At 39.9% G+C, this 24,234-nt stretch overlaps 1 protein-coding gene across 11 annotated transcripts in view; it reads left to right on the forward strand.

Moving 5' to 3' along the window:
* The first annotated feature begins 5,232 nt into the window (after positions 1-5,232).
* Positions 5,233-24,234, forward strand: part of CCDC171 (coiled-coil domain containing 171) — a 293,940-nt gene continuing 274,938 nt past the window's right edge. For 4 of the 11 annotated variants that reach the window (XM_023627386.2, XM_070248925.1, XM_070248922.1 and 1 more), the window contains exons 1-3: positions 5,671-6,088; positions 14,680-14,837; positions 23,452-23,587. In XM_023627386.2, the coding sequence (XP_023483154.1) occupies positions 14,794-14,837; positions 23,452-23,587 (180 nt within the window). In that variant the 5' untranslated portion in view covers positions 5,671-6,088; positions 14,680-14,793. Of the gene's footprint in view, positions 5,506-5,670; positions 6,089-14,679; positions 14,838-23,451; positions 23,588-24,234 lie in introns of those variants that run through there. The other 7 variants (XM_023627389.2, XM_070248928.1, XM_070248927.1 and 4 more) reach the window with 3 other exon arrangements.

Genomic DNA, 24,234 nt, shown 5'->3' on the forward strand with positions numbered 1-24,234 from the left:
AGCTGGTCTCTGTATGTTTTACTAAAGAACAAACAACCTCAACCAAATTTTATGGGAAGAACTGGACAATATAGCCTTTAAGGCCTTAAAGGTGAGATGGATGAACCTACTTGCCCTTGGACATCCCAGTTATCAGATTTCATGTTTCTTTTTCATATATGCAAAGCAAGGGAATGCCCTTGGGGCACTCACCCAAAAACATGGGGACCACCATCAACCCATAGGGTATTATAGCCAGCAACTTGACCCTATGATACAGGGATACCTGCCTTACCTTAGGGTCATTACTACTACTGCCCTTTTGGTTAAGGCCATTGATGAAATCATTGTGACATCTCATTAGCCATCTTTGTACCTCATGCAGTAGAAGCCCTTCTGAATTCTCATCACATTCAACACATTTCCGTCAGCCCCCTTACTTCCTATGAAATCCTTCTGTTAACTGCTCCTTAATAACTCTTGCATATTGTAACGACCTTAACTCAGCCACTCTTCTCCCCTCCATTACTGACAAAGCCCTTCACTATTGTTTAATGCTGACGGAGCACCCTCTGACCCATCATGATCATCGGCAGGAAACTCCTTTGAGTAACAGTGACTTCTCATGGTTCACTGATGGTTCTTATTTAAAATGTGACAATGGCAAATATTGTTCTGGGTATGCTATTGCAACTCCTTTTGACTTCACGGAGGCAGCACCTTTACCTGTGGCTACTTCGGCGCGATGAGCTAAATTACATGACTTAAAAGAGCTCATTCTTACATGAACAGACATTTCTCAAAAGAAGATATAAATATGGCCAATAGACACATGAAAAGATGTTCATCATCGCTAATCATCAGGGAAATGCAAATCAAAACTACACTAAGATATCACCTTATACCCGTTAGATTGGCAAAAACATCCAAAACCAAGAGCAGCAAATGTTGGAGAGGTTGTGGAGAAAAAGGAACCCTCATACACTGTTGGTGGGAATGCAAACTGGTACAGCCACTATGGAAAACAGTATGGAGATTTCTCAAAAAGTTAAAAATAGAAATACCCTATGGCCCAGCCATCCCATTACTGGGTATCTATCCTAAGAACCTGAAATCAGAAATCCCAAGAGTCCCTTGCACCCCTATGTTCATCGCAGCATTAATTACAGTAGCCAAGACGTGGAACCAACCTACATGCCCAGAAACTGATGATTGGATAAAGAAGATATGGTATATATACACAATGGAATACTACTCAGCCATAAAAAAAAAGACAAAATTGGCCCATTTGCAGCAACGTGGATGAACCTCGAGGGTATTATGTTAAGGGAAATAAGCCAGTCAGAGAAAGACGAACTCTATATGACTCCACTCAAAGGTGGAAGTTAACATATTGACAAGGAGATCTGATTGGTGGTTACCAGGGAAAAGGGGGAGGGTGGGGGGAGGGCACAAAGGGGGAAGTGGTGTACCCACAACATGACTAACAATAATGTACAACTGAAATCTCACAAGGTTGTAATCTATCATAACATTAATAAAAAAAAAAAGATAACAAAAAAAATAAAAGAGCTCATTCTTTAGTCAAGAGCAAAACTACCAAGATTTATCCTGATAGTAGATACACTTTTGGAGTAACTGATAATTTTGGAATGTTGTGGAAACAATGTGGCTTCCTTACTTCCAGTGAAAATAAAATAAAAAATGGCCCCTCTGTTCAGGAATTATTGGATGCTATACTTTTACCTGCTGCTTTACATATTATTAAGATCCTGGGGCATTTCTAAACTTGACTCTTTAAAAGCTAAAGGAAATCACCTTGCTGATACTTCCACAAGGAACGCTACTCTTAAAGGAACCAACCACAGCCAAACCTATGTCATGGTCCAAAGGGCTATTATCCTAAATGATAACTTAGAAAAACTGGCTAGAGAAGCCCAACAATTGGCCTCAGAAAACAAAAAACAAGAGTGGAAATTCAACAATTGTTGGTTTGATAAAAAGAGAAAGCTCTGGTTTGGACCAAATAACAACCCAGCCCTACCAGAGACTCTAAAATTCCCACTCCTAACCACTGTACATGCATTTAACCGTTGGTCTACTGACAAAACGTTAGCACTCATGAATCAATATTGGTGGGGAAATATTAATAATGCCACAAAAGTGCCGATCTCTCTCGTCCCACTTGTCCAAAATACAATCCAGGAAAACCTCGTTTGTACTGCTCCTGGACATTTTAAGCTGCCTACTAGACCATTTGAAGTCTGGCAAATGGATTTTACACAACTTCTCCTGTCTCATGGATATAAATATGTTTTAGTCATGGTCTGTATGTTTTCTCACTGGACAGAAGCCTTCCCACGCAGACAGGCTACTGCCTCTTCTGTGGCTAAAGTCCTTTTGGAAAAGATTATCCCTACCTAGGGAACTCCTCTTGAACTTCAGAGTAATCAAGGAACTCATTTTACTGGTCAGGTACTTTAAGTCTGCACTATTTGGCTGGTTTTACAACACTTTTCATTGCACTTACCACCTTCAATTTTCTGGTTTAGTTGAACATACTGATGGCATTATTAAGACTCAAAATTTGTAGAGACCCTCCAGACAGCTTGGCCAAAAGCATTGCCATTGGTCCTTCTAAATCTCAGATCCATCCCCTTTGGAACTCATAAACTCTCACCCTTTGAGATAGTCACCAGACGCCCAATGCACTTGTCTCCTGCCTCTTTTGACCCACAGCTGATAAAAGGAGATACATTCCAAAATTGCAAAGGCCTAATTGCTTCTATTAAAAATAACCATGTTTTGGTGGAGCAGTCTTTCACAGTGCACTCTAGGGAGACGAAGACCTTAAGCATCACACCTTGCAACCCGGAGATTTTGTCTATTGGAAAAGACACCTCCAGACGGGCTCTTCAACCTTGCTGGAAAGGCCTCTATCAGTTACTGCAAACTAACCCTTGTGTTGCAAAACTCTAGGGAACAGACTCTTGGATTTACGTGACACACCTAAAGAAAGCGCCAAGCCTGACTGGACCTGCACATCATCTGATGACCTAAAAGTAAAGATTTCCTGGCACTAAGCAGATGACAGCTGGTGAGACAGCTTTCCCAAGGTGTTTGGACAAAGCTTGTGGAAGTTTATCTGCCAAACCTTTGGCGATGATATAACGCTTCAGACAATCTCCAATGCCTATGATCTTGCTAACATACGGACTTTAGGAAAAAACATGCTTCAGAATTCTCCCTCCTACCCCTTCTTGTTACTTGAATGCGACCTTAATAGGTTTCCAATCTGTACACTTTTCCTCCGACATGGGACACGACACCCAGGAAAGGTCCTCATGCTCTATGAAGATGCCCAGCAAGAGCTCAGCCAATGAGAGACTGTCACAACTCAGCCAGTGAAAAGCTGCTATACTTCAAACTCTCAATTCCTCCAGTGGACTTTTTGTTTATAACAACCCTCCTAACTTCCTCTTCCTCTCTATAACAGAGTTTCTCCTCCCCTTATTGCTGGAACTTGCAACTTCCCCATGGTTGTAGATCCCCATGTAATTCTTTGTTGATTCCCCAAAAAACCCATTTTTGCTGGAGAAATAACTAGCTGTCTATTTGTTTAAGGTCAACACACTTATGCTGGAGAGAAATCTGAAGAGGATCAAAGTGTCAGTGAATTTAAGGGCTCAGGGTTTGGCAATGAGGTCAGTGACTTTGGAAGCTGTTTTGGTGGAGTGGTAGAGATGGATCAAATAATATCTCAAAAGGCTTGGTAGAAAGAAGAGAAAAGAACGAGGTGAGTATTATAATTCTTGAGGCTAGAAGGGAAGTGTATTAGCATCTTTACCTACAGCTTTTCTTAAGTAGTAATAGCATGTTAGGCAAACAACAGACAACAGAGAATTGACCTTGTAACAATTAGAAAAACATAAAAAATCGCCAAGGATTTTAAAACAGTCTGATTTATTTTGTAATTATTGTAACTTTTCTGCCTAATGCCCTTCATTAGCTTCATTGTTTGATAAACTAATGACCGAGAAGTGCCTCCGTGATCTGGATTCTGCTTACTTCTCCAGACTTATAGCTCACTCCTGCCCAACCCCGGACACATAGAGAGCTTCTTCCAGCTTTCCAAAAGCCTCAAACTGTTTCTTGTGCTGGTGTTTGTAGCTTCCATGTCTTCCAGTTCCTTCTCAGCTTGGTGAACCATAACCATCTTCCCAGACTATGTTCAAAGTTCTTCATAGTCTTTCGCGGTGCTCAGGGTTGATATTAACATATCCCTCTTCTGATTCCCACTGTACCTATATTATGTATCTTGTGTTTCTATCACCTAGCTCCAGGCTGGGTATATAGTCTATTTGATAAATGTTGAATGAACAAATAAATGAAGATTGCAAGTCTTCATGTTGCATCCATTTTTCATTAAAAAAGTGTGCAGTATAGCACAGTTGGTATTTATTGCCATACAATACTCAATTTTGTGATTTTGTTAAAACAAATAAGAAACCTTGTAAATATTATTTAAAACTTTTAAAGTAAAAAAAGCCCTAATCTCATTAGTCTATGTAATTTTCCATTTCATTTCTAAATGTTAAAGTGGGCTATTTTTTCTTTTTCATAAGCTCTTTCCTTTCAAGCAATTATCCTCTTTCTGTCTAAATTATTACGAAGAGAGATGGGCTTCTTTTTAAATCCAAAGGACTAAACTCAAACCAATTAAAGTTTCAGTGTTAGAGGCATCAAGGTGGTTTTAATCTCAGTTTATATGTGCATTTATGACCGTTGGCTCTCCCCAGCGAGACAAGGGAAAGACGGCCCCTACACCTGGTTTCCAGGTTGATTACAATCAACATGGGACAATGTTAGCATAAAAGGCTCATTTTATATTAAACACCTTTTTGGGAGGAGGAGGCGGTGGCGGTGAAGATAAAAATCCTTAATCAAAATCCTGCCAATTTGCATTGTTCTTTGGAGAACAGGCTTTTAAACGCCAAGGAACAAAAGAGGATTTGGTTTTCCCATCTCCTCGAGGCCGCAGCAGATTGTGAGGCAGCTACTGGTAGAAACCAAAGCATAAATTATCAACAGGAGGAAGGCGTGTTTGCGCCCGTGTGTGTATGTGTGTGTGTGCGCGCGCCGGGGGTGGGGGTAGGGTAGGAAAGAGACGGAACACTTGCTAAGGCTCCAAGGACTTTTTTGAGAGATACTTCGTTATGTAATATTTATAATGAAAGGCGCTGCAACCGCATCAGCGCACTGACCCGCATTCTTCCGGCCCTGTTTACAACCACAAGCTGGGATACAATGGGGATGGGAGGAGGGGACAAGCAGCGCCGTGCAGGCGAAGAGCGGTCCAAACAGCGGGAAACCAGCCCCTGGCGCAGAAGCCGAGCCCGGAGGATTTCCCCCCGGCTCTGGCACCCGTCCACGGACCCCGAGGCGCTGTACTGGCTTTAAGGATCAGCAGGAGAGCTGGTTTAAAAATGCAGGATCTGGGATCCAGCCTCCCAAGATTTTGATTCGGTAGGCGGGTAAAAGGGTTAGGGCTTAGGAATCTGCAGTCAGTCCGCTCTCTGGGGATGCTGAGACGGTGACCTGGGGACCTCACGCTGACTATGGCACACTGGAGCGTGGGCAGCGGCGGTCTCGCGCCGAGGGGGCTCGCCTGGCGCGGGACCGCGCGCGATCGCGAGCGCGCCGCTCCCCAGCAACGGCGCATGCGCCAGCTCGCCGTTCAGCGAAGCCGCCGTAGCTTCGCGGGCCCGGCTCCTCCAATCGGAGCCCGGCGTTCTCCGAGCGCGTCTCCTGGAGCTGCGGGCTGCGGGAGGCGGGAGGAAGGGGCGGGCCCGGGCGGCCAGCGAAAGTCTGGGGAGGTCTGCGAGGCTCGTCAGGTCTCCGGAAGTGGCCGTTGTAAACACCTCCGTGGGGCTTGTCCCCTGAAGTCCCCTTTGCTATTTGTTCCCCCTCCCCGGGTCCTAGAGTCCGTCAGTTTCCAACAGTTTATGCTCTGACCCCCGCCATCTGCCTGGGCCTCATTCTACCATTGAGATTTGAAGCCGCCTCTGGGGTCTTGGGTGTGCGGTCTGGACCACGGGAGCCCCCTGAGGTAACCACGGGGTGTGGGGGCTTCGAAGCGAACGACTTTGGCGGGCAGGTGTTGAGAGGAACGGTATAGGGGGCTTCGGTGAGAGTTATGGGGGACCCCGAGTTAGTTTGGAGGTGTCCTTGGGGCAATTCGCGTCGTCTGTGGGGACACGCCTCCAGCTCCCTGGACAGGGCCTCCCCGCCCACTTGGAGGAAGATGTCCCTGGAGCATCCTAGCCAGAAACCGCTGCCGCAGTACCCAGAGAGCTGGGTAGGGACCAGAGGGCAGGACCCAGGGGGCCTGCACTTGGAGCTGCTTAGGTTTACAACTCCGGACTGCCGCTCTTTTTCCCTCTCGAGAGTCAGTAAGTCCTTCGAGGACAAGGACCACGGTTTTTGACATCCTTTTTGAAAAATGCCAGCCACACACTAGACACTGTATAAATATTTGCTAAACGGAAGAGTGAGTTGTGCTAGGCTGTCTTCTGTAGCTTCTCCTGCTTACCCTTCAGGACTTTAAGAGACTTAGAAAAGTCAGCCGTGAGTTTTTCTGAGGCTGTAAATTTTCTGCAGAAGTGGAGTATCCTTTTGACTGTTCCTTATTCCATTATGATATTTTCTTAGGCAAATACATGTTTTTTCGTTCTAAGTAGATCTCAAATGATACTGCGTAAGTTTACTTGAGAAGCCATTTCACTTGGTGTCCGACTCTTTTGAATACATTATACAATCGATGTTTTGCAGTTGTTCCCATAGTCTTGCAGAAAAGAACCTGTCATTTGTCATTTGTTTTATTGAACAGTTAGTGCCTGCTAACAACAAAACAATGGTAGAGCAGGAAATGAACATGTTTTCCCCATGATATGAAGAGGAAAGAAAGGCAGTGCAACCTGCTAAGAGGAAAGATGAAGGGAGTAGTTTTAGGCTGGAGCTTTCTGGATTAGTCCTGGCCGACTTTGATTAGCTGTGTGACCTGAGCAAATAACCTAAGCTCCCCAGGCATTAGATTCCTTATGTGTCAAATAAGAAGGATGGACTTGGTCTCTAAAGTCCCATTTAATTCTAAAATTCTTTGATTGTCTCAGCCCATGTGTCTTGGTCTTCTTTTGAAGGAACCAAACATCCCCTTTAAAGGTGAAATATGTAACTCTTCAGATATAACTCTTCAGACATCACCAACACAGATGTGGTTATGGTTGGAGACACCACTGTGTTATGAAAGAAGATGGACTCAGGAGATGTGGCTTTGAGTTCTAACCCTCCCACTGAGCATCTTTTTTTTTTTTTTTTTGAGGAAGATTAGCCCTGAGCTAACTACTGCCAATCCTCCTCTTTTTCCTGAGGAAGACTGGCCTTGAGCTAACATCAATGCCCATCTTCCTCTACTTTATACATGGGATGCCTATCACAGCATGGCTTTTGCTAAGCGGTGCTATGTCCACACCCAGGATCTGAACCGGCAAACCCTGGGCCGCTGAGAAGTGGAACATGCTCACTTAACCGCTGCACCACTGCGCTGTCCCCCTGCTGAGCATCTTTATACAAGTTAGTCAAACTATCCAAGCCTCAGTGTTCTCATCTGTGAAATGTGCATAATAATCTCATAGGGTTATTGGGAGGATTCAGTGAGATCAGGTTATGCTTAGTGCAGTATCCGGCATGTAGTAAGTGCTCAGTATTGTAGTTTTTATCTTTTCATCATCTCCCCCTCCTTTTTCCCGTGATCTGTGCAGACACACTGGGAGATGAGTACATTCAGGATGACCTGCTGAAGGACTCAGATGTGGGGTAGGAAAACTTTGTACCAGCAGTGGCTCTGAAGTCTAAAGTAGAATTGTCTTTCTGGCTGGTACTTCTCAGGATATCCAGATAATTGGTCTTTTGGCCTCAATTGCTCTATGACCAATTTCTAAAAAACTTCTTATTGAAGAATGGTATACATAAACATCCCCCCATCTATTTTAATAAGAATGGTGAGACTAGTCCAACTCCGCTACCAAAAGAAGATTGATCTATTCATACGTTAACATAAAAAGCTGATCTACACGTTGCCTGTATCCATCACTGCTGTGGGATGGCCTGGTTTTGGCCGAAGCCTGTGGAAGTGCCATCTGGATTGAGAATCCACCAGAGGTCTGAGTCATCTTTCATTAAGAAGACTCTAACTTGTAGTTAGTTTGCATGGGGAGAAGAATCATCTGTGTTTGAGAAATATGCAGCAGGGAGCAGGAGTGCTTCCCTGATAACTGAGGTCTCACGTGCTCCCTGGCTGGGGATGAGCCATGTCTTGAAGGCCAATAGCAAGGCACACAGCAGAGTTCTGGAGTCAGCCAGTTTGGGTTTGAATCCAGACTCTGTCACTTACTAGAGATGTGACTTTGGAAAAGTGACTGACTATCTTTAAGCCCTAGTTTCCTCGGGTATAAAGTGAGGATCTTAACAGTATCTTCCCTTGGAGTTAGTGGAGAGTGAAGTAAGATAATCTATAGAAAGTTCTTAGCACTATGTCTGGAGAAGGGATGTTTGTCATAGTTGGAATGATAACAGCAGGCAATGGATTTGAGGTATCAGGTAATTGGTTCGTAGATAATGACGTATTGAATATTTTCAAGTGGAAAGCACTGTCTACAGAGTTACACAGATATTGAAGACAAAGGCTGACACTGACCGCATCACATAAGGAAGTTTTAATTACTCATGCAGATTAACCTGAGTATTTAACTTGTGGAGTTTGATAGGGAAGTTGCAGGTAAAGCTAGGAACACATATTATGTGGGGACCCTGCATTCTTTGACTTAGCTTACTGTTCCACTGACATTTTCACTGCTGTACCTAGCTACTTGACTTTCCTCATGTTTCCTTGCTTTCTTTTCACTCTGGTGGATGAAAAGGGAGATTTTGCTACATCTCTGCCATGTTCAATAGCATAGAAATCCCTTTGTAGTTTAAATTAAGCCACAGACCTAACTTTGGCTCTTCATTGGTTTAATATTCCTAAAACACACAGAAGTAGGCCCTTGAGCCCTAGTGTCATCAGGAGCTAATATCAGAGAGAGAGGAAGAAAAGAAGAGTGCTAAAGGAGACTTTAGCTAGGATTTTTTTATGATGAGGAGTTTTAAAAATTGAGATATAATTCACATAGCATAAAGTTCATCATTTTAAAGTATATAATTCCATGGTTTTAAGTATATTCAGTAGGTTGTACAACAATCACCACTACATAATTCCAGAACATTTCCGTCACCCCCAAAAAGAAACTTTGTACCTATCAACAGTCAGAGCCAATCCCCCCCTCCCTACCCTCTGGCCACCATGAATCTGCTTTCTATTTCTGTGGATTTGTGTATTCTGTACATTTCATATGAATGGCATCATACAAGATGTAGCCTTTTGTGTCTGGTTTCTTTTACTTAGCATAATGTTTTCCAGATTCACTCATGTTGTGGTATGTATTAATACTTCATTTCTATTTTTTTTGAAGATTTTATTTTTTTTCCTTTTTCTCCCCAAAGCCCCCCAGTACATAGCTGTATATTTTTAGGTGTGGGTCCTTCTGGTTGTGCTATGTGGGATGCTGCCTCAGCATGGCCTGATGAGCGGTGCCATGTCCGCGCCCAGGATCTGAACTGGCGAAACCCTGGCCTGCCAAAGTGGAGCGTGGAACCTTAACAACTTGGCCACAGGGCTGGCCCTTCATTTCTTTTTATGGTTGGATAATATTTCCTATTTTATTTGTCCATCGATCAGTTGGTGGACATGTGGATTGTTTTCACTTTTTGGCTATTATGAACAGTGCTGCTATGAATATTTGTGTACCAGTTTTATTAAAGTCCAGTAATTATCTTAGAATGTATCATTGTGTTAGTTGTGCTGTGTTCTCAGACGTGCAGTTTGTTTTTCGAAATGCAGATTAAAATCTTTTTGTATTTCAGGAAAGTTTTCTTGAATTACAGTTTTTAGTGTTTGTTCTGTCTCCTTGCTTTGATCTTCTTATTCAGGACTCCTGTTATCTGCATGTTGGTTATTCTTTGCCTATTTTTCAGTAATTTGTCTGTCTTTTGAATCCTTTTGATCTCTTCCTTCATTTTTTTATTTAAACATTTTTCGTGTTTCATTTCCTATATCTTTCAAGGCGTTTTTGTCGTATCTGTTTACTCTCAATGTTCCCTCTAATTTAGTCTTCATTACTGAAATGATTTTTTCTTTTATTTCTAATTTTTTCTGATAGTTGTCACCTTATTTCTGAGTTTTTTGAATTCTGATTCCTATTCTTTCATGTCCTATACCATTTTGCTAATGTCTTTTAGCTCATTTTAAAATAGTAAGTGATAGTTTTCAACTGTTTTGTGGGCATGTCTTTCTGTTATGCTTTCATTTGTTGGATTCTGCTCTGCTCCTAACTCTCTTTTTTCTTACGTTAACTTTGTATGAGATTTGACTGCACTACTTCTCTTTTGCTTATTTTTCTGGAAGATTCATTTATCTGAACTTTGAGAATGGGACAAGGTTCAGGAAAGCTTTTTGAACTTCATAGAATGCTGTCTGGTGTTGTTTTTTGTGAGTGTTAAAAACTATGATGGCTTGCTTTCTCACATTTCTTGGCCCTGTTTCCTCCTACAGTTTGGTCTGGGCCATCTCTTTACTTTGTCTTTATTTTCCCCGTCCTGCTCAATTTTGATTCCATCCTCAGCAGTTTCTCTTTAGTGTGGGCCCCTGTCCAGGAAGGAGGCCTTGGCAGGTCAGTGTTGAAAGTTCATGAAGACTTTCTTACCATGTACCCATTTCATGTGTCAACTCTTGGAATGGGCAGGCTTCTCCCAGTTTCATCTGCTGCTCTCAAATTGGCCTACTGTGCTTTCCATTAAGTATCTCTTGACTCTTTGGGAGTTCTGTTAAATGCAGCCTTGTTCTTTCCCTCTGCTTTCTCCTCTGTAGACACCTCAACTCCCATGCAGGTTTTGTGGCTGCTGGAGGTTTGCCCTTATTCATTTGTATTTTATGGTTCTTTTTGTTGTCAATGTTGCCCATGATTTTCTAGTTTTTCTTTGTAGTTACCTTAGATAGGGTTTTTAAACTCCCTCGTTTAAGTTAATAAGGAAATTAAACTATAGAAAAACAAAGAGACTTTATAAAAGACTTAGACAAGCAGGGCTGGTGTGAGAACGCTGTTTTGTGTTTTACCTGTCACTCAACTTCTTTTTTTTTCTTTTTAACTCTGCAAGAGCATTTTCAAGCTTCTTATCCATATTAGTTTTGTATTGTTGTGTAACAAGTTACCACAAACTTAGTGGCTTAAAACAGCACCCATTTATTATCTTTTGGTTTCTGTAAGTCAAGAGTCTGGGCACAGCTTAGGTGGACCCTTGGTTTAGAGTTTCGGTAGGCTGCAGTCAAGATGCTGCCTGGGCTGTGTTCCCATTTGAAGGCTTGAGTGGAAAGAATCTGCTTCCCAGCCCATTCAAGCTCTTGGGGGCATAATTTATTTCCTGTTGACATGTATATGACTGAGAGATCCAACTTTTTATTTGCTTGTTGGGTGGAGGCTGCCTGCAGTTCCCTGCCATGTGGCCCTCTCCATGGGCAGTTCACGCCATGGCAGTTTGCTTCTTCAAGGCCAGCAGGAGATTGTCACTTTAGTCTGCTAAGACAGAGTCTTACATAACATAACGTAATCATGGAAGTGTTATCCCATCACCTTTGCCATATTCTGCATCCCATCACCTTTGCCTTATTCTGTTGCTTACAAGCAAGTCAAGTTCTGCCCACAGAAGAAGGGAGAGTATCGTACAAGAGAGAAACACCAGGGAGCAGAGATGATGGGAACTATCTGTCTACTGTGTTATCTGTGTCAATGATCTGGAAATTGGCTAAATTTGCTCCTGAGCTATAAAAGACACTTTCTGGAAGACCATTCAGATTTTAAGATGTTGGATACCAAAATAATGCACTGAACAATGATGATTCTCTTCAATATAGCTTTATTAAAATAGCTGTATTAAAATTTGGTAAACTACCTCTTCCTACACTTCTCTGCCCAAGATAAAAACAAGCAAAAGATAACAGACATTATTAAGACCCTAACTATGTAAATTCTTCCCCTGTGAGGTAAATAGAGGTTCTTTTTTGTGCCTCTTGTGACACATATGCACACACACGTGTGTGTGTATTTAGTCTTTTTCACAAAAATGGAAACTTTTATATATGTACTTTTGAACTTTGGACATTACTCTTCAGTCTGGAAGAGTCCATTCCTTCTAAGTTCTACGTCTTTTACGTCCATTCTGAAGGCAGTTTCTCTGGAGTTTGGGAGCATGGTTGTGAGGTGAAAATATTTTGGGACTTAGTTTCAGAAGAGCTTCGTTGAGTCCTCATTGTCTCCCACTTAGTAGCAAATCATTTAGCCTCTTCGAATCGGGTGAGTTTCCTTAATTGAAATGAGGATAATAAACCTGAGGTAAGATGATTTATGGTTCAACTCTTTGTAGCAACAGTGGCCTTGTAGAAAGAGCCTAGGCTTTAGAGTTAGATAGTTATGGGTTTGAATCTTGGTCCTGTAACTGTGTGTCTTTTGGCAAGTTACTTCTCATTTCTGAGTCTTAGTTTTCTCCTTTGAGCAATGGGATGATCTTTACCTTGCAGTGTTGTAAAGATCAGAGTACTGTATATAAAGTACTGAGTACGGTGCTTGGCACTGTCGTAGGTGCTCAGTAAGTTAACGACAATGGTATTTGTTTGTCTACCACTATTCCCAGACTTAGTCTTTTAGGTCCTTGGAGAAGTGGTTCCCCCCCGCCCCATCTGGGTGAAAATTCCATCCTCTTTGTCCTAGGTCAGACTGTGCTACTGTCAGCCACATGAATTGCTGACTGTTTTAAAGATCCCTTGGTATCTGTCTAGAGGAGCCATTAGTCAGTTCTCAGCGCTGTGGTTGAGTCTACGTCTCAGTTGCTTGTTTGAGTCCTTTTCCTTCAGTGGTCTCTCTGAAGGGGGGTTGTTTATTGGGAGTGAGGACAGAACAGTTCAACCTTTTTTTTTGGGTCTTCAAGATATTACTCTGCACCTACAATTTCACTAAACAATTCTTTTACTTTCTTTTCTTTTTTATTTATTTTTTTTTGAGGAAGATTAGCCCTGAGCTAACTGCTGCTAATCCTCCTCTTTTCGCTGAGGAAGACTGGCCCTGAGCTAACATCCATGCCCGTCTTCCTCTACTTTATATGTGGGATGCCCACCACAGCATGGCTTGACAAGCGGTGCCATGTCCGCACCCGGGATCTGGACTGGCGAACCCCGGGCCGCCGAAGCGGAGCGTGCGAACTTAACCACTGCACCACCAGGCCGGCCCCAACAATTCTTTTATTACATCTTTCTTCTGGACCAAATCACCCCAAGTATCACCCATTCCCTTCATTTATCTGGGATCATTATATTTTCTCAGAGCGTTCTTTGTTCTGCAATAGAAACTGACAGTGACTGAGCACTGTATATGTGCTGTATATATTATTTAAGTCTCAAATATATATGTTGATATAGTTGTTCCTTTCCTATGGATGAGGAAACACCCTCAGAGTGTTTAAGTGACTTGCCCACGGCCACATACTTGTAAGGTACTTACTGGAATCCTAACTCAGATCTCTCTGAGTCCAAAGCTCATGGTCTTAGAATATTAGACTTTTTTTTTTCCTGCTTTATCTCCCCAAACCCCCCCGTACACAGTTGTATATCTTAGTTGCATGTCCTTCTAGATGTGGGATGTGGGATGCTGCTTCAACATGGCCTGACCACTGGTGCCATGTCCGCGCCCAGGATCCGAACCCAGGGCCACTGCAGCGGAGTGCTGAACTTAACCACTGGGCCATGGAGCCGGCCCCTATTAGACTTTTTTTTGAGGAAGATTGGCCCTGAGCTAACATCTGTGCCCATCTTCCTCTGTTTTATATGTGGGACTCCTGCCACTCCTGTTTAAAATGTTTACCCAGAGATTCCTTCATACTGTAGTAAAGTAATTTACTTTAAATGGTTGGCTCTATCTCATTTGGAGTATCTGCGGTAGAAGAGGGTTCCAGAGAGAAGGCCAGTGTAAGTGACGATACTCTCCTCTTTTCTTCTTCCTGTTTATCCCTTGGGAGAAGGCCTTTGAAAATTACCATGAGATCTTTTGTTTGGGAGTACATTGGCCTCTTTGATTGTAACATTGCAGCAAAAATATCTCATTTATGAAAAAACTTTGGGGACCCAAAAATGTCCCTGGACTTCATTATCTTTCAAACTGAATTCTGTGCCCTAGAGATAGGCACTACATGTTCTTTTTCTAGTTCAAGAACAATTTGTCACTGTTTTATTACACTATTTTTTCTTTTTATTTGAGAAATTAAAATAATCTAATAGTATTAACTTGTTCTTACAAGAAGGAACATCTTTCCAACATTTTGTCATTTTTGCTTCTAATCTTTTTTCAAAAGAAAACATCACGGCTTTAAAAATACGAGTATTTACGTGTTTCTTAGACAATAATTTAAAAAATACAAATAAGTCGAAGAACAAAAGAAAAATCACCTGTAGTCTCAGGATTCACATATATAACCATATTATATTGTTTACTATTTTAACAGACTTCAGCCCCTCTAACCTGTAAGCCACAGACATCTTGGACAGTTTTAATCATCAATAACGAAGTATATCATTAAGAAACAGTGGGGTATTTTGAAAGAGTTGGAAAACGTATCATGAGTTTGAACACTTCAAGTAATGCCACTGGTGATACCCAAAGGTAAGCCTCCTGTCTCTTCCTTTAGTCAAGGAATGCTTTTGTTGCAAGGAACAGGGAGAAGTAAGTGTTGGAGGGGTTGATTGGAAGAATTCTCATGGAATGGTAAGGGGAGTAGAAATTTCATGGGACTGGAGGAGCAGGAATGATGCCTCATGGGAACGGGAGCTGCACCTGAAGACTTTGTGCTGCTCTTTGTGCTCCTTCGCTACCTCGGTCCACACAATCACAGGTCTTTCCCCTGCCCCTTGAGACTTGCTTAGTCTCCTCCGTTTCTCTGCATCTTTTCTTCTCTGTATGTTTCTTCTTATTCACATTTCTGGGTGGTCATTACTTTGGCTTGCCATAATCTCTGTGGCTCCAATTCCTCTTCTTTCCTCATTCTCCCAACTCTAGTTCATGACTTCTTTTCAAGCTTTCTTTTAGTTTTGGCTCCTGTTGCTAACGCCTTTACTTGGAGTTTATACTCCAAGAATTGCTATTGCTCATCTTTTTTGTTCTATTGATATCTGCCTTTGGGTGAGGTGCCTGCCTTTGGTTTATTCCCCTGTGATGTGAAAAATATAAAACTCTGAGTCTATAATATAAAATGAAGCCATTTTGGAGGGTGAAACCCAAAGTGTGGTTTACAAAGAAATAAGTGCAGAAATTGAAAGTAAGCATTTTGAAACTTTTATGATCATGTAACAGGGTATTTTCTGTTTGTTGAATCTAATAATAAGACACTTGGGGTTGTATTTTATCTGTTTTTAAAATTTCTTTTTTAGTAATCCATTTTAAATATCTTTGACAAAGGCGTCATTTGGTGGGGGGAATAGTCCTTGCTCATGTTTAGTGTAAGAAGAACTGGCGTAGACTGCCTTTTCAGCAAGGCTGTGTGGGTGGGGCAAGTCCCATGACTAACATGTACTTCACCTATAAATAGGATTTGCTATAGGAACATTTTCCACCTACCTTTAGGAGCTACCTTAAGTCCTTTCTGAACAAGGTAGAAAATAAATGAATAACATAGAAACTTTTTTCTTTGCCAAACTTTCACCTCAAAGAGTACTTTTTTTCTTTTATCAAATGTTGCAAGGGTTGAGAGTGAGGTCTTATCAGCTTGTTCTTCACCGCCACAGTGGAGTATGGTTCAAAAACTGCCGAAGAGAGGGTCTTCAAGGTTCCTTCTTGCTCTGATTTTCTGTTTTATATATGTACCTGTGTATATGTATATTTGAATGCAAATAATACAGGTATTTTTAGAAAAATTAAAAAATACAAATGAATAAAACAAGAAAACTACTTATAATCCTACTGCTTAGAGATAACTACACCTGGTATTTTGGTATATACTTATCCAGACCTTTTCTTATGAACATATAAATGTATATATGTTTATATTTTTTTTTTTGAGGAAGATTGGCCCTAAGCTAACATCTGTTGCCAATCTTCCTCTTTTTTTTTCCTCCCCAAACCTGTACACATAGATGTATATCCTAGATGCAGGTCATTCTAGTTCTTCTATGTGGGATGCCACCACAGCATTGCTTGATGAGTGGTGTGTGAGTCCACGCCCAGGATCCAAACTGGTGACTCGGGCTGCTGAAGCAGAGCACGTGAACTTAACCACTTGGCCACAGTGCTGGCCCCATAAATACATATTTCCAAAATTAGAATAATATTTCACATTATTTGGTGTCTTCCCTTTTCAGTTTTGGGGGAGTATCTTATCATATCAACATACGTCTGTCATAAGTTTTTTGTTTTTTTTTTTAAACATTGGCACCTGAGCTAACAACTGTTGCCAATCTTCTTTTTTTTTTCTGCTTTTTCTCCCCAAATCACCCCGGTACATAGTTGTATATTTTTTTCAGTTGTAGGTCCTTCTAGTTGTGGCATGTGGGACGCCACTTCAGTGTGGCCTGACGAGTGGTGCCATGTCCGCGCCCAGGATCCGAACCAGCGAAACCCTGGGTCGCTGAAGCGGAGTGCGTGAACTTAACCACTCAGCCACGGGACTGACCCCTGTCATAAGTTTTAATGGCCATATTACTCTTCAGAATTCTAGAATCTGGATAAGTGAAGTTACTTAAACTCTCCTATTTACCACTAATCTACTTTCTGTTTCTATAGATTTGCCTTTTCTGAACAAATCATGTAAATGGAATTATACAATATATGGTCTTTTGTGGCTGGCTTCTTTCACTAGGCATATTATTCAGGTTTATCATGTTGTAACATGTATCAGTACTTTGTTTTTATTGCTGAATAATATTTGCTTGTGTAGATATACCATGTTTTGGTTACCCATTCACTACTTGATGAACATTTGGGCTGTTTCCACTTTTTGGTTATTAAGAATAATGGTGCTATGAACATTTGTGTACAAGTCTTTATGTGGACATATGATTTCATTTCCTTTGGATGGGTTTTTAGGAGGAACATTGCTACATCGTGTAGTAAATTTGTGTTAAATTTTTGAAGAAACTGCCAAATTGTATTCTAAAGTAGCTGGACCGTTTTACATTTCTACCAGCAATGTATGAGAATTTTGAGGTCCCTCCGCATCATATCCAGTAGTTGTTATCTTCTGACTTTTTGATTATAGCTATTCTAGAGAGTGTGAAGTGATATGTCATTGTGATTTAATTTGTATTTTCCTAATGAGTAATGATGTTGAGCATCTTTGCATGTGCTTTTTTGCCACTTATATATCTTCATTGCTGAAAGTCTATTCAGATCTTTTGCATATTTTTTTGTTGTTGTTGTTTGAGGAAGATTAACTCTGAGCTAACGACTGCCAATCCTCCTATTTTTGCTGAGGAAGACTGGCTCTGAGCTAACATCCATGCCTATCTTCCTCTACTTTATATGTGGGACGCCTAACACAGCAAGGCTTTTTGCCAAGCGGTGCCTTGTGCGCACTGCACCTGGGATCCGAACCGGTGAACCCCAGGCCGCTGAGAAGCGGAATGTGTGAAGTTAACCGCTGGGCCATTGGACCGGCCCCTCGCCTATTTTTATGTTGGGTTATTTGTCTTTTTGTTATTGAGCTTTGAGTTCTTTATGTAATCTGGATACAAGTCTTTTATCAGATGTATGGTTTGCAAATATTTTCTTCCATTTGTTGGCTTGACTTTTCATTTTCTTAATGTCTTTTGCAGTGCAAAAGTTTTTAATTTTTGTGAAGTCCAGTTTATCAGTTCTTTCTTAGGGTTTGTGCTTTTGGTTTCATATCTAATAAATCTTTGCCTAATTTAAGATTTTTCTCCTATGTTTTCTTGTGGAAGTTTTATAATTTTAGTTCTTACAGTTAGGGCTGTGCTCCCTTTTAAGTTATGTTTTATGTTTGGTGTAAGGTAAGGGTCTAAATTCATCTTTCTGCATGTGGATATCCAGTTGTTTCAGCACCATTTGTTGATGACACCATCCTTTCCCCATTGAATTGCCTTGACACTTTTTTTGAAAATTAATTGACCAGACATGTATGAGTTTATTTCTGGAGTCTCAATTCTGGTGCATTGATCTACATGTGTATTTTTAATTCATTTCCACACTGTTTTGACTACTGGTGCTTTATGGTAAAGTTTTTAAATTAGTAAGTGAAAATCTTCCCATTTGTGCTTCAAGATTGTCTTGGTTCTTCTGGGTCCTTTGCCTTTCCATATAAATTTTAGGATGAGCTTGTCAATTTCTGCAAAAACAGCCTGCTGGGATTTTGGTGGAGATTATGTTGAATTTGTAGATTAATCTGGGGAGGATTGCCACTGTAATAATATCGACTCTTCTAATACATGAATGTGAATGTGGAATGTCTTTCCATTTGTTTAGGTCTTCAATTTCTTTCAACAGTAATTTATATTTTTCAGTGTACAAGTCTTACACTTTTTGGTTAAATTTAATCCTAAATCTATTTTGTTCTTTTTGATGCTGTTGTAAATGAAATTATTTTCTTAATTTCATTTTTGGATTGTTTATTGCTAGTATATAGAAATGTAACTGAATTTTGTATATTGATCTTATATTCTGTGACCTTGCTGAAACTGTTTTTTAGTCCTTGTCTTTTTATTTCTTCATGGATTTCTTAGGATATTCTTACAGGATCATGTCCTTTGCAAGTAGACACAGTTTTACTTCTTTCCTTTCAATATATATGCCTTTTATTTCTCTCTTTTTGTGCTTTTTTAATTTTTGTTTTTGCATGATTGCACTGTCTAGAACCTCCAATACAGTTTGGAATAGAAGTATTCATAGCAGACATCATATTTGTCCCCAATCTTAGGGGAAGCTTTCAGTCTTTCACCATTAAGTATGATACTAATTGTAGGTTTTTCATAGATGCTCTGTATCAGATTGAGGAAGTTTCCTTGTATTCCTATTTTGTTGAGAGTTTTTATCACAAATGGGTGTTATCACAAATGGGTATTAGATTTTGTCAAATGCTTTGTATCAGTTGAGATGATCGTGTAGTTCTTGTCGTTTATTTTAGTAATATGGTATATTACACCAATTGATTTTCAGACATTATACCAATTTTCTATTTTGGGGATAAATCCCCCTTGGTCATGTTGTGTAATCTTTTTAAGATGTTGCTGGATTTGGTTTGCTAATGTATTTTTAATTAATTAATTAATTTATTTATTTTGGGGAAGACTAGCCCTGAGTGAACATCTGCTACTAATCCTCCACTTTTTGCTGAGGAAGATTGGCCCTGAGCTAACATCTGTGCCCATCTTTCTCTACTTTATATGTGGGATGCCTGCCACAGCGTGGCTTGATAAGCACTGCGTAGGTCCATGCCTGGGATCTGAACTGGCAAAGCCTGGGCAGGTGAAGTGGAGTATGTGAACTTAACCACTATGCCACTCGGCCAGCCCCTTATATTTTTTATTTTTATTTATCTATTTATTTTTTTGAGGAGGATTAGCCCTGAGCTAACTACTGCCAATCCTCCTCTCTCTTTTGCTGAGGAAGGCTGGCCCTGAGCTAACATCCGTGCCCATCTTGCTCCACTTCATATGTGGGATGCCTGCCACAGTATTGGCATGCCAAGTGGTACCATGTCCGCACCCGGGATCCGAACTGGTGAACCCTGGGCCACCGAAACAGAATGTGCGCACTTAACCACTGTGCCACTGAGCCGGCCCCTATTTTTATTTTTATTATTTTATTTTATTCTTTTCCCTTTTTCTTCCCAAATCCCCCCAGTACATAGATGTGTATTTTAGTTGTGGGTCCTTCTAGTTGTGGGATGTGGGACACTACCTCAGAATGGCCTGAGGAGCTGTGCCATGTCCGCACCCAGGATCCCAACCAGTGAAACCCTGGACCGCCAAAGTGGAGCGTGCGAACTTAACCACTTGGCTCCAGGGCCAGCCTCGGTTTGCTAATGTTTGGGTGAGGATTTTTTGCGTCTGTATTCATGAGGGATATTGGTTTATCATTTTCCTTTCTTATGAGGTCTTTGTCTCACTTTGGTGTTAGGCAATGGTAGACTAACACCAATGAGCTGGGAATTGTTTCCTCCTCTTCTAATGTGAGGATTGGTATATTTCTTCTTTAAATATTTGGTGGAATTTCTATTGAAACCATCTAGACTTGGGCTTTCTTTGTGGTTAATCTTTTAAATTATTAATTCAACATCTTTATCTGTTATAGGTCTATTCACATTTTCTGTTTCTTTTTGAGTTATTTTTGGTAATTTCTGTCTTTGTAGGAATTTAAATTGTCTAATTTGTTGGTGTAAAGTTGTTTAGAGTAGTTATTATAATCCTTTTATGTTAGTCGTGTCTTCCTTCTTTCATTCTTTGTTTTTATAATTTGAATCTTTTCTCTTTTTCTTTGTCAGTCTATCCAAATGTTTATAAAATTTGTTGATTTTGTTAAAGGACCAAATTTTGGTTTCATTGATTCTCTCTATTGTTTTATCTTAGTCTTATTTTAAAAAATTACTATTGCATATGCACATCATTTGAAGAATCTTATTGTTCTGCAAAGCTTACTTACTGCTCTTAGGAAAATAGCAGTACTGATTTCCTGAGACAGATCACTTTCTTGTTCCCTAGAAACAATCTTTTTCATCTCTCTGAGATGATTTTAAATCTATGTCTCTTTTTTTTTGTAGTCTAATTTTTATCAGTCACCATACATTACAAGTCATTTTATTTTATTTTATTTTTGAGGAAGATTAGCCCTGAGCCAACATCTGCTGCCAATCGTTCTGTTTTTGCTGAGGAAGACTGGCCCTGAGCTAACATTTGTGCCCATCTTCGTCTACTTTATATATGAGACACGTGCCACAGCATGGCTTGCCAAGCGCTACCATGTCTGCACCCGAGATCCGAACCAGCCAACCCCAGGCTGCCAAAGCAGAATGTGTGAACTTAACCGCTGTACCACCGGGCCAGCCCCAGAAATCTATATCTCTTAAAAAAATTTTTTTATATTTCTATTTAATTCTCCAGGTTTTGCCATTATCTGCTGACTCCCCAGTACAGAAGATCATAGTTTTCATTCATTCATGCCTCCCCTTTCTCTCCTTTCCACATATAGTGGTTATAGTGATATTGTAATCTTGCTTAGATTAGTTATTCAATGTTTACATTATTACAATTATGAAAACTTCCCAGTTGAGCCATATACTAATTTTTAATAATTTTTCTCTCTTGTACATTTTGTTTTCCTTGGATTTAATAGTTGTCTCATTTATCATTTAGTTTGCTTAAATTCTGTGAACTTAATCATGAATTCAACTTCATACTCCAACCAAGTTGTATAAATCTCTCACTATGTTCAAATAGTGCAAGTGTTTTGTAGTTTTCTGTTTTCATCATCTTAAAGAAATCGCTCCTGGCAGCTTGGGCCAGTCCAGTTGGGACAGATGGCCCTTTACGGGCTTTGCTGCACAGTTGTCACTGGTGTGTCCTTTCTTCACTATCTTGGAAATCCCTTTGCTATTTTCTTGTCTTAAATACTCTGCTTCTAGGATCCTGTGTCTTTCTCTTTCTCAGTTTAGGTTCTTATTTTGGTGGAGCAAATCTTCCATTATCCTGTTGAGAAAGTTCATGGGAGGTAAATATTTTGATGCCTTTCAGATCTGAAATAGTCTTTCTCTTACCCTTGTCTTTGAGTGGTAACTTCTTGGGCATAAAGTTCTAAGTTGGGAATTATTTTCCCTCAGAATTTTTTCAGGCATCTAGGAGATTGTTCTTTTACATTTGTTTATTTAATTTTTCATTTCTTAGTTTGTGTTTTTGATTTCCCAGAGCTCTTTTTTGTTCTCTGAGTATTTTGTTTTTTATCACGTCCAGTTTTTGTTTTCTGAATGTTATTTTCTCTCCTATTTTTCTGAGGATATTAATGTTAGTTTCTCTCTCTCTCTCTTTTAAAGTTGTCTTTTCCCTGCATTGTCTTCAAGGGCTTCTTCCACCCTTCCGTACTGCCCCCCCCTCCCGTATCTGTCTTTCATATTAGATGCCTCCTGACTTCTGGTGATCCTTAGCTATCTGTTCGTATTTAAAAGTAGGGGCCTAAAAAGATGGTTGGAAGCCCAGTGTGTGAGACTTTTTCTGTTTGTGGCTTTCTTTGTAGGTGATCTGGTTAAGCTGTTTTGCTGGAGAACCCCTGGTATTAGCCTCTTTAGGTTTTTTTTCACCCTGTTGGTTAGATTCTCCAGGAAAGACCCTTCCCATTTCTGCAGGGCTCTCATTTATTAGATAACTTTTTACTTGAGCCTCTTGTTTTTAGTCTGGAGCCCTAACTCCATTTATATCTGAAATCTCCAATCCAGAGACCTTCTGTTTTATCATCTCCAGGGAATAAACCCCTAGTGTTGTGCCAGAGTCGGGAATAAATTGGTACCCAGTTGTGTGGTTTATAGGGTAGAGGATCTGAGGATCTCATTATTTGTTTGGCAGACTTTCAACCAATTCTCCTATTTTCTGCTCTACATTTACCCCCTTTTCAAAGGTGTTTCCAATTAACTGCATTTTTTGGGGCTCTGGTGTAAATCAGGTTAATTTCCCCACTGTTGGCTTTGAATTCAACTGTCTTATGTAAATCATTTACCACCTGTCTACTTGCTTTCCAGCTTCCAATGTGTTATTGCTATTGTTTTGTCTTCTGTGCTCTTTCTCCTTGTGGGTTTATACTTCTAAATTCTCTTTGCTGTTGTTTTAATTAAAATTTTAATTTTAATTTTTTGGAGAGAGTAGAGTGCTTTAGTCTGCTGTTTTTAAGCAGGAATCTGTATTCTCTTATTTATGCTTTTTCTTTTTGTAATACGTATTGCATTTACAATCAATGAAATATATCATTTAAAAATGTAAAAAGGAAAGAACTCAATCTCTTCCAAAACTACTCAGCTCATGATAGGATCAGACAGTCTTTAAAAAGGTACCAATCTTGAGCAACGTGGTGGTTTCCCAGTGGACAGTGTTGTTTCTTGTCATATGTTGCTTTGCGTTTTTACCTAGCTTTTGCAGTCGACATCTTTTACTAGACTGTAAGTTTCTGTAGGGCAAGGACCGTATCATGTTCCCTGTGTTTTTTGGAAAAAAAAGTTATCAGAAATACCAGAAATGTAGTGATATATAACTTAATGAGAATTATATCTTATTATGATCTTATTTTATAGGTTAAAGAATGCCTCATCTGATGTAAAACAAATGCTTAAAAGTGAAACAGACTTAGATGTTACTGCTGATCTCAGAAAGAAACTCCATCGGGCTAAGAAAGAAAAATTAGAAATAACAACTAAACACAATGCAGAGGTAGAATTTATTTTTCTCTCAAATAATGTTAAAAGTAGAGTTTGATTATTTTAGATTATTTCATGTTACAAACTTCATGTTTAATGTTTATCACTGTAACATTCTTGTGCTAAAAAGGGAATGATAAAGAAAACATATTTTTTTAATACAGTGGAATAGTGTAGAAGTGTTAAAGTAGAAATTTAATGAATTATGTTTATTTATGTGTTGTCTTAAATTTATTTTAATTAATGGGTTAAGCTTGATAAAAAGTATTAATTGATGAATGTGTTTGTTGACTAAAGCATTTGTAAACTAGATGTTTTTGGAATCTTAGTGTAGATTCCTTGTGGTCTCAATCATGGAACAATCTCTTAAGTATATTTGAGTATGGAATTTTTATTTATAGTGTAATTCATAAATTATCTTAGTTTCTTTGTTTTATTATATTATTATATCTTTTACTAGTATGTGTGTATATATAAATATATATCTCATATGTATATGTACATATTCCAAGGACAATTGTTCTCTTTCCCTCTAAGATAATTTATGAATTGTATGTTTATGTCTCATCTGTCTGTTGTGTTTTTTGCTCTGTTTTCTCCTTTTTTCTCTATTGAAATCTTACTCATTCTTAAAACTCAGCTTAGGCAGCCTGGTGTAGT

The sequence above is a fragment of the Equus caballus genome, chromosome 23, assembly GCF_041296265.1.
Source record: "Equus caballus isolate H_3958 breed thoroughbred chromosome 23, TB-T2T, whole genome shotgun sequence".
NCBI classification, from domain to species: domain Eukaryota; kingdom Metazoa; phylum Chordata; class Mammalia; order Perissodactyla; family Equidae; genus Equus; species Equus caballus.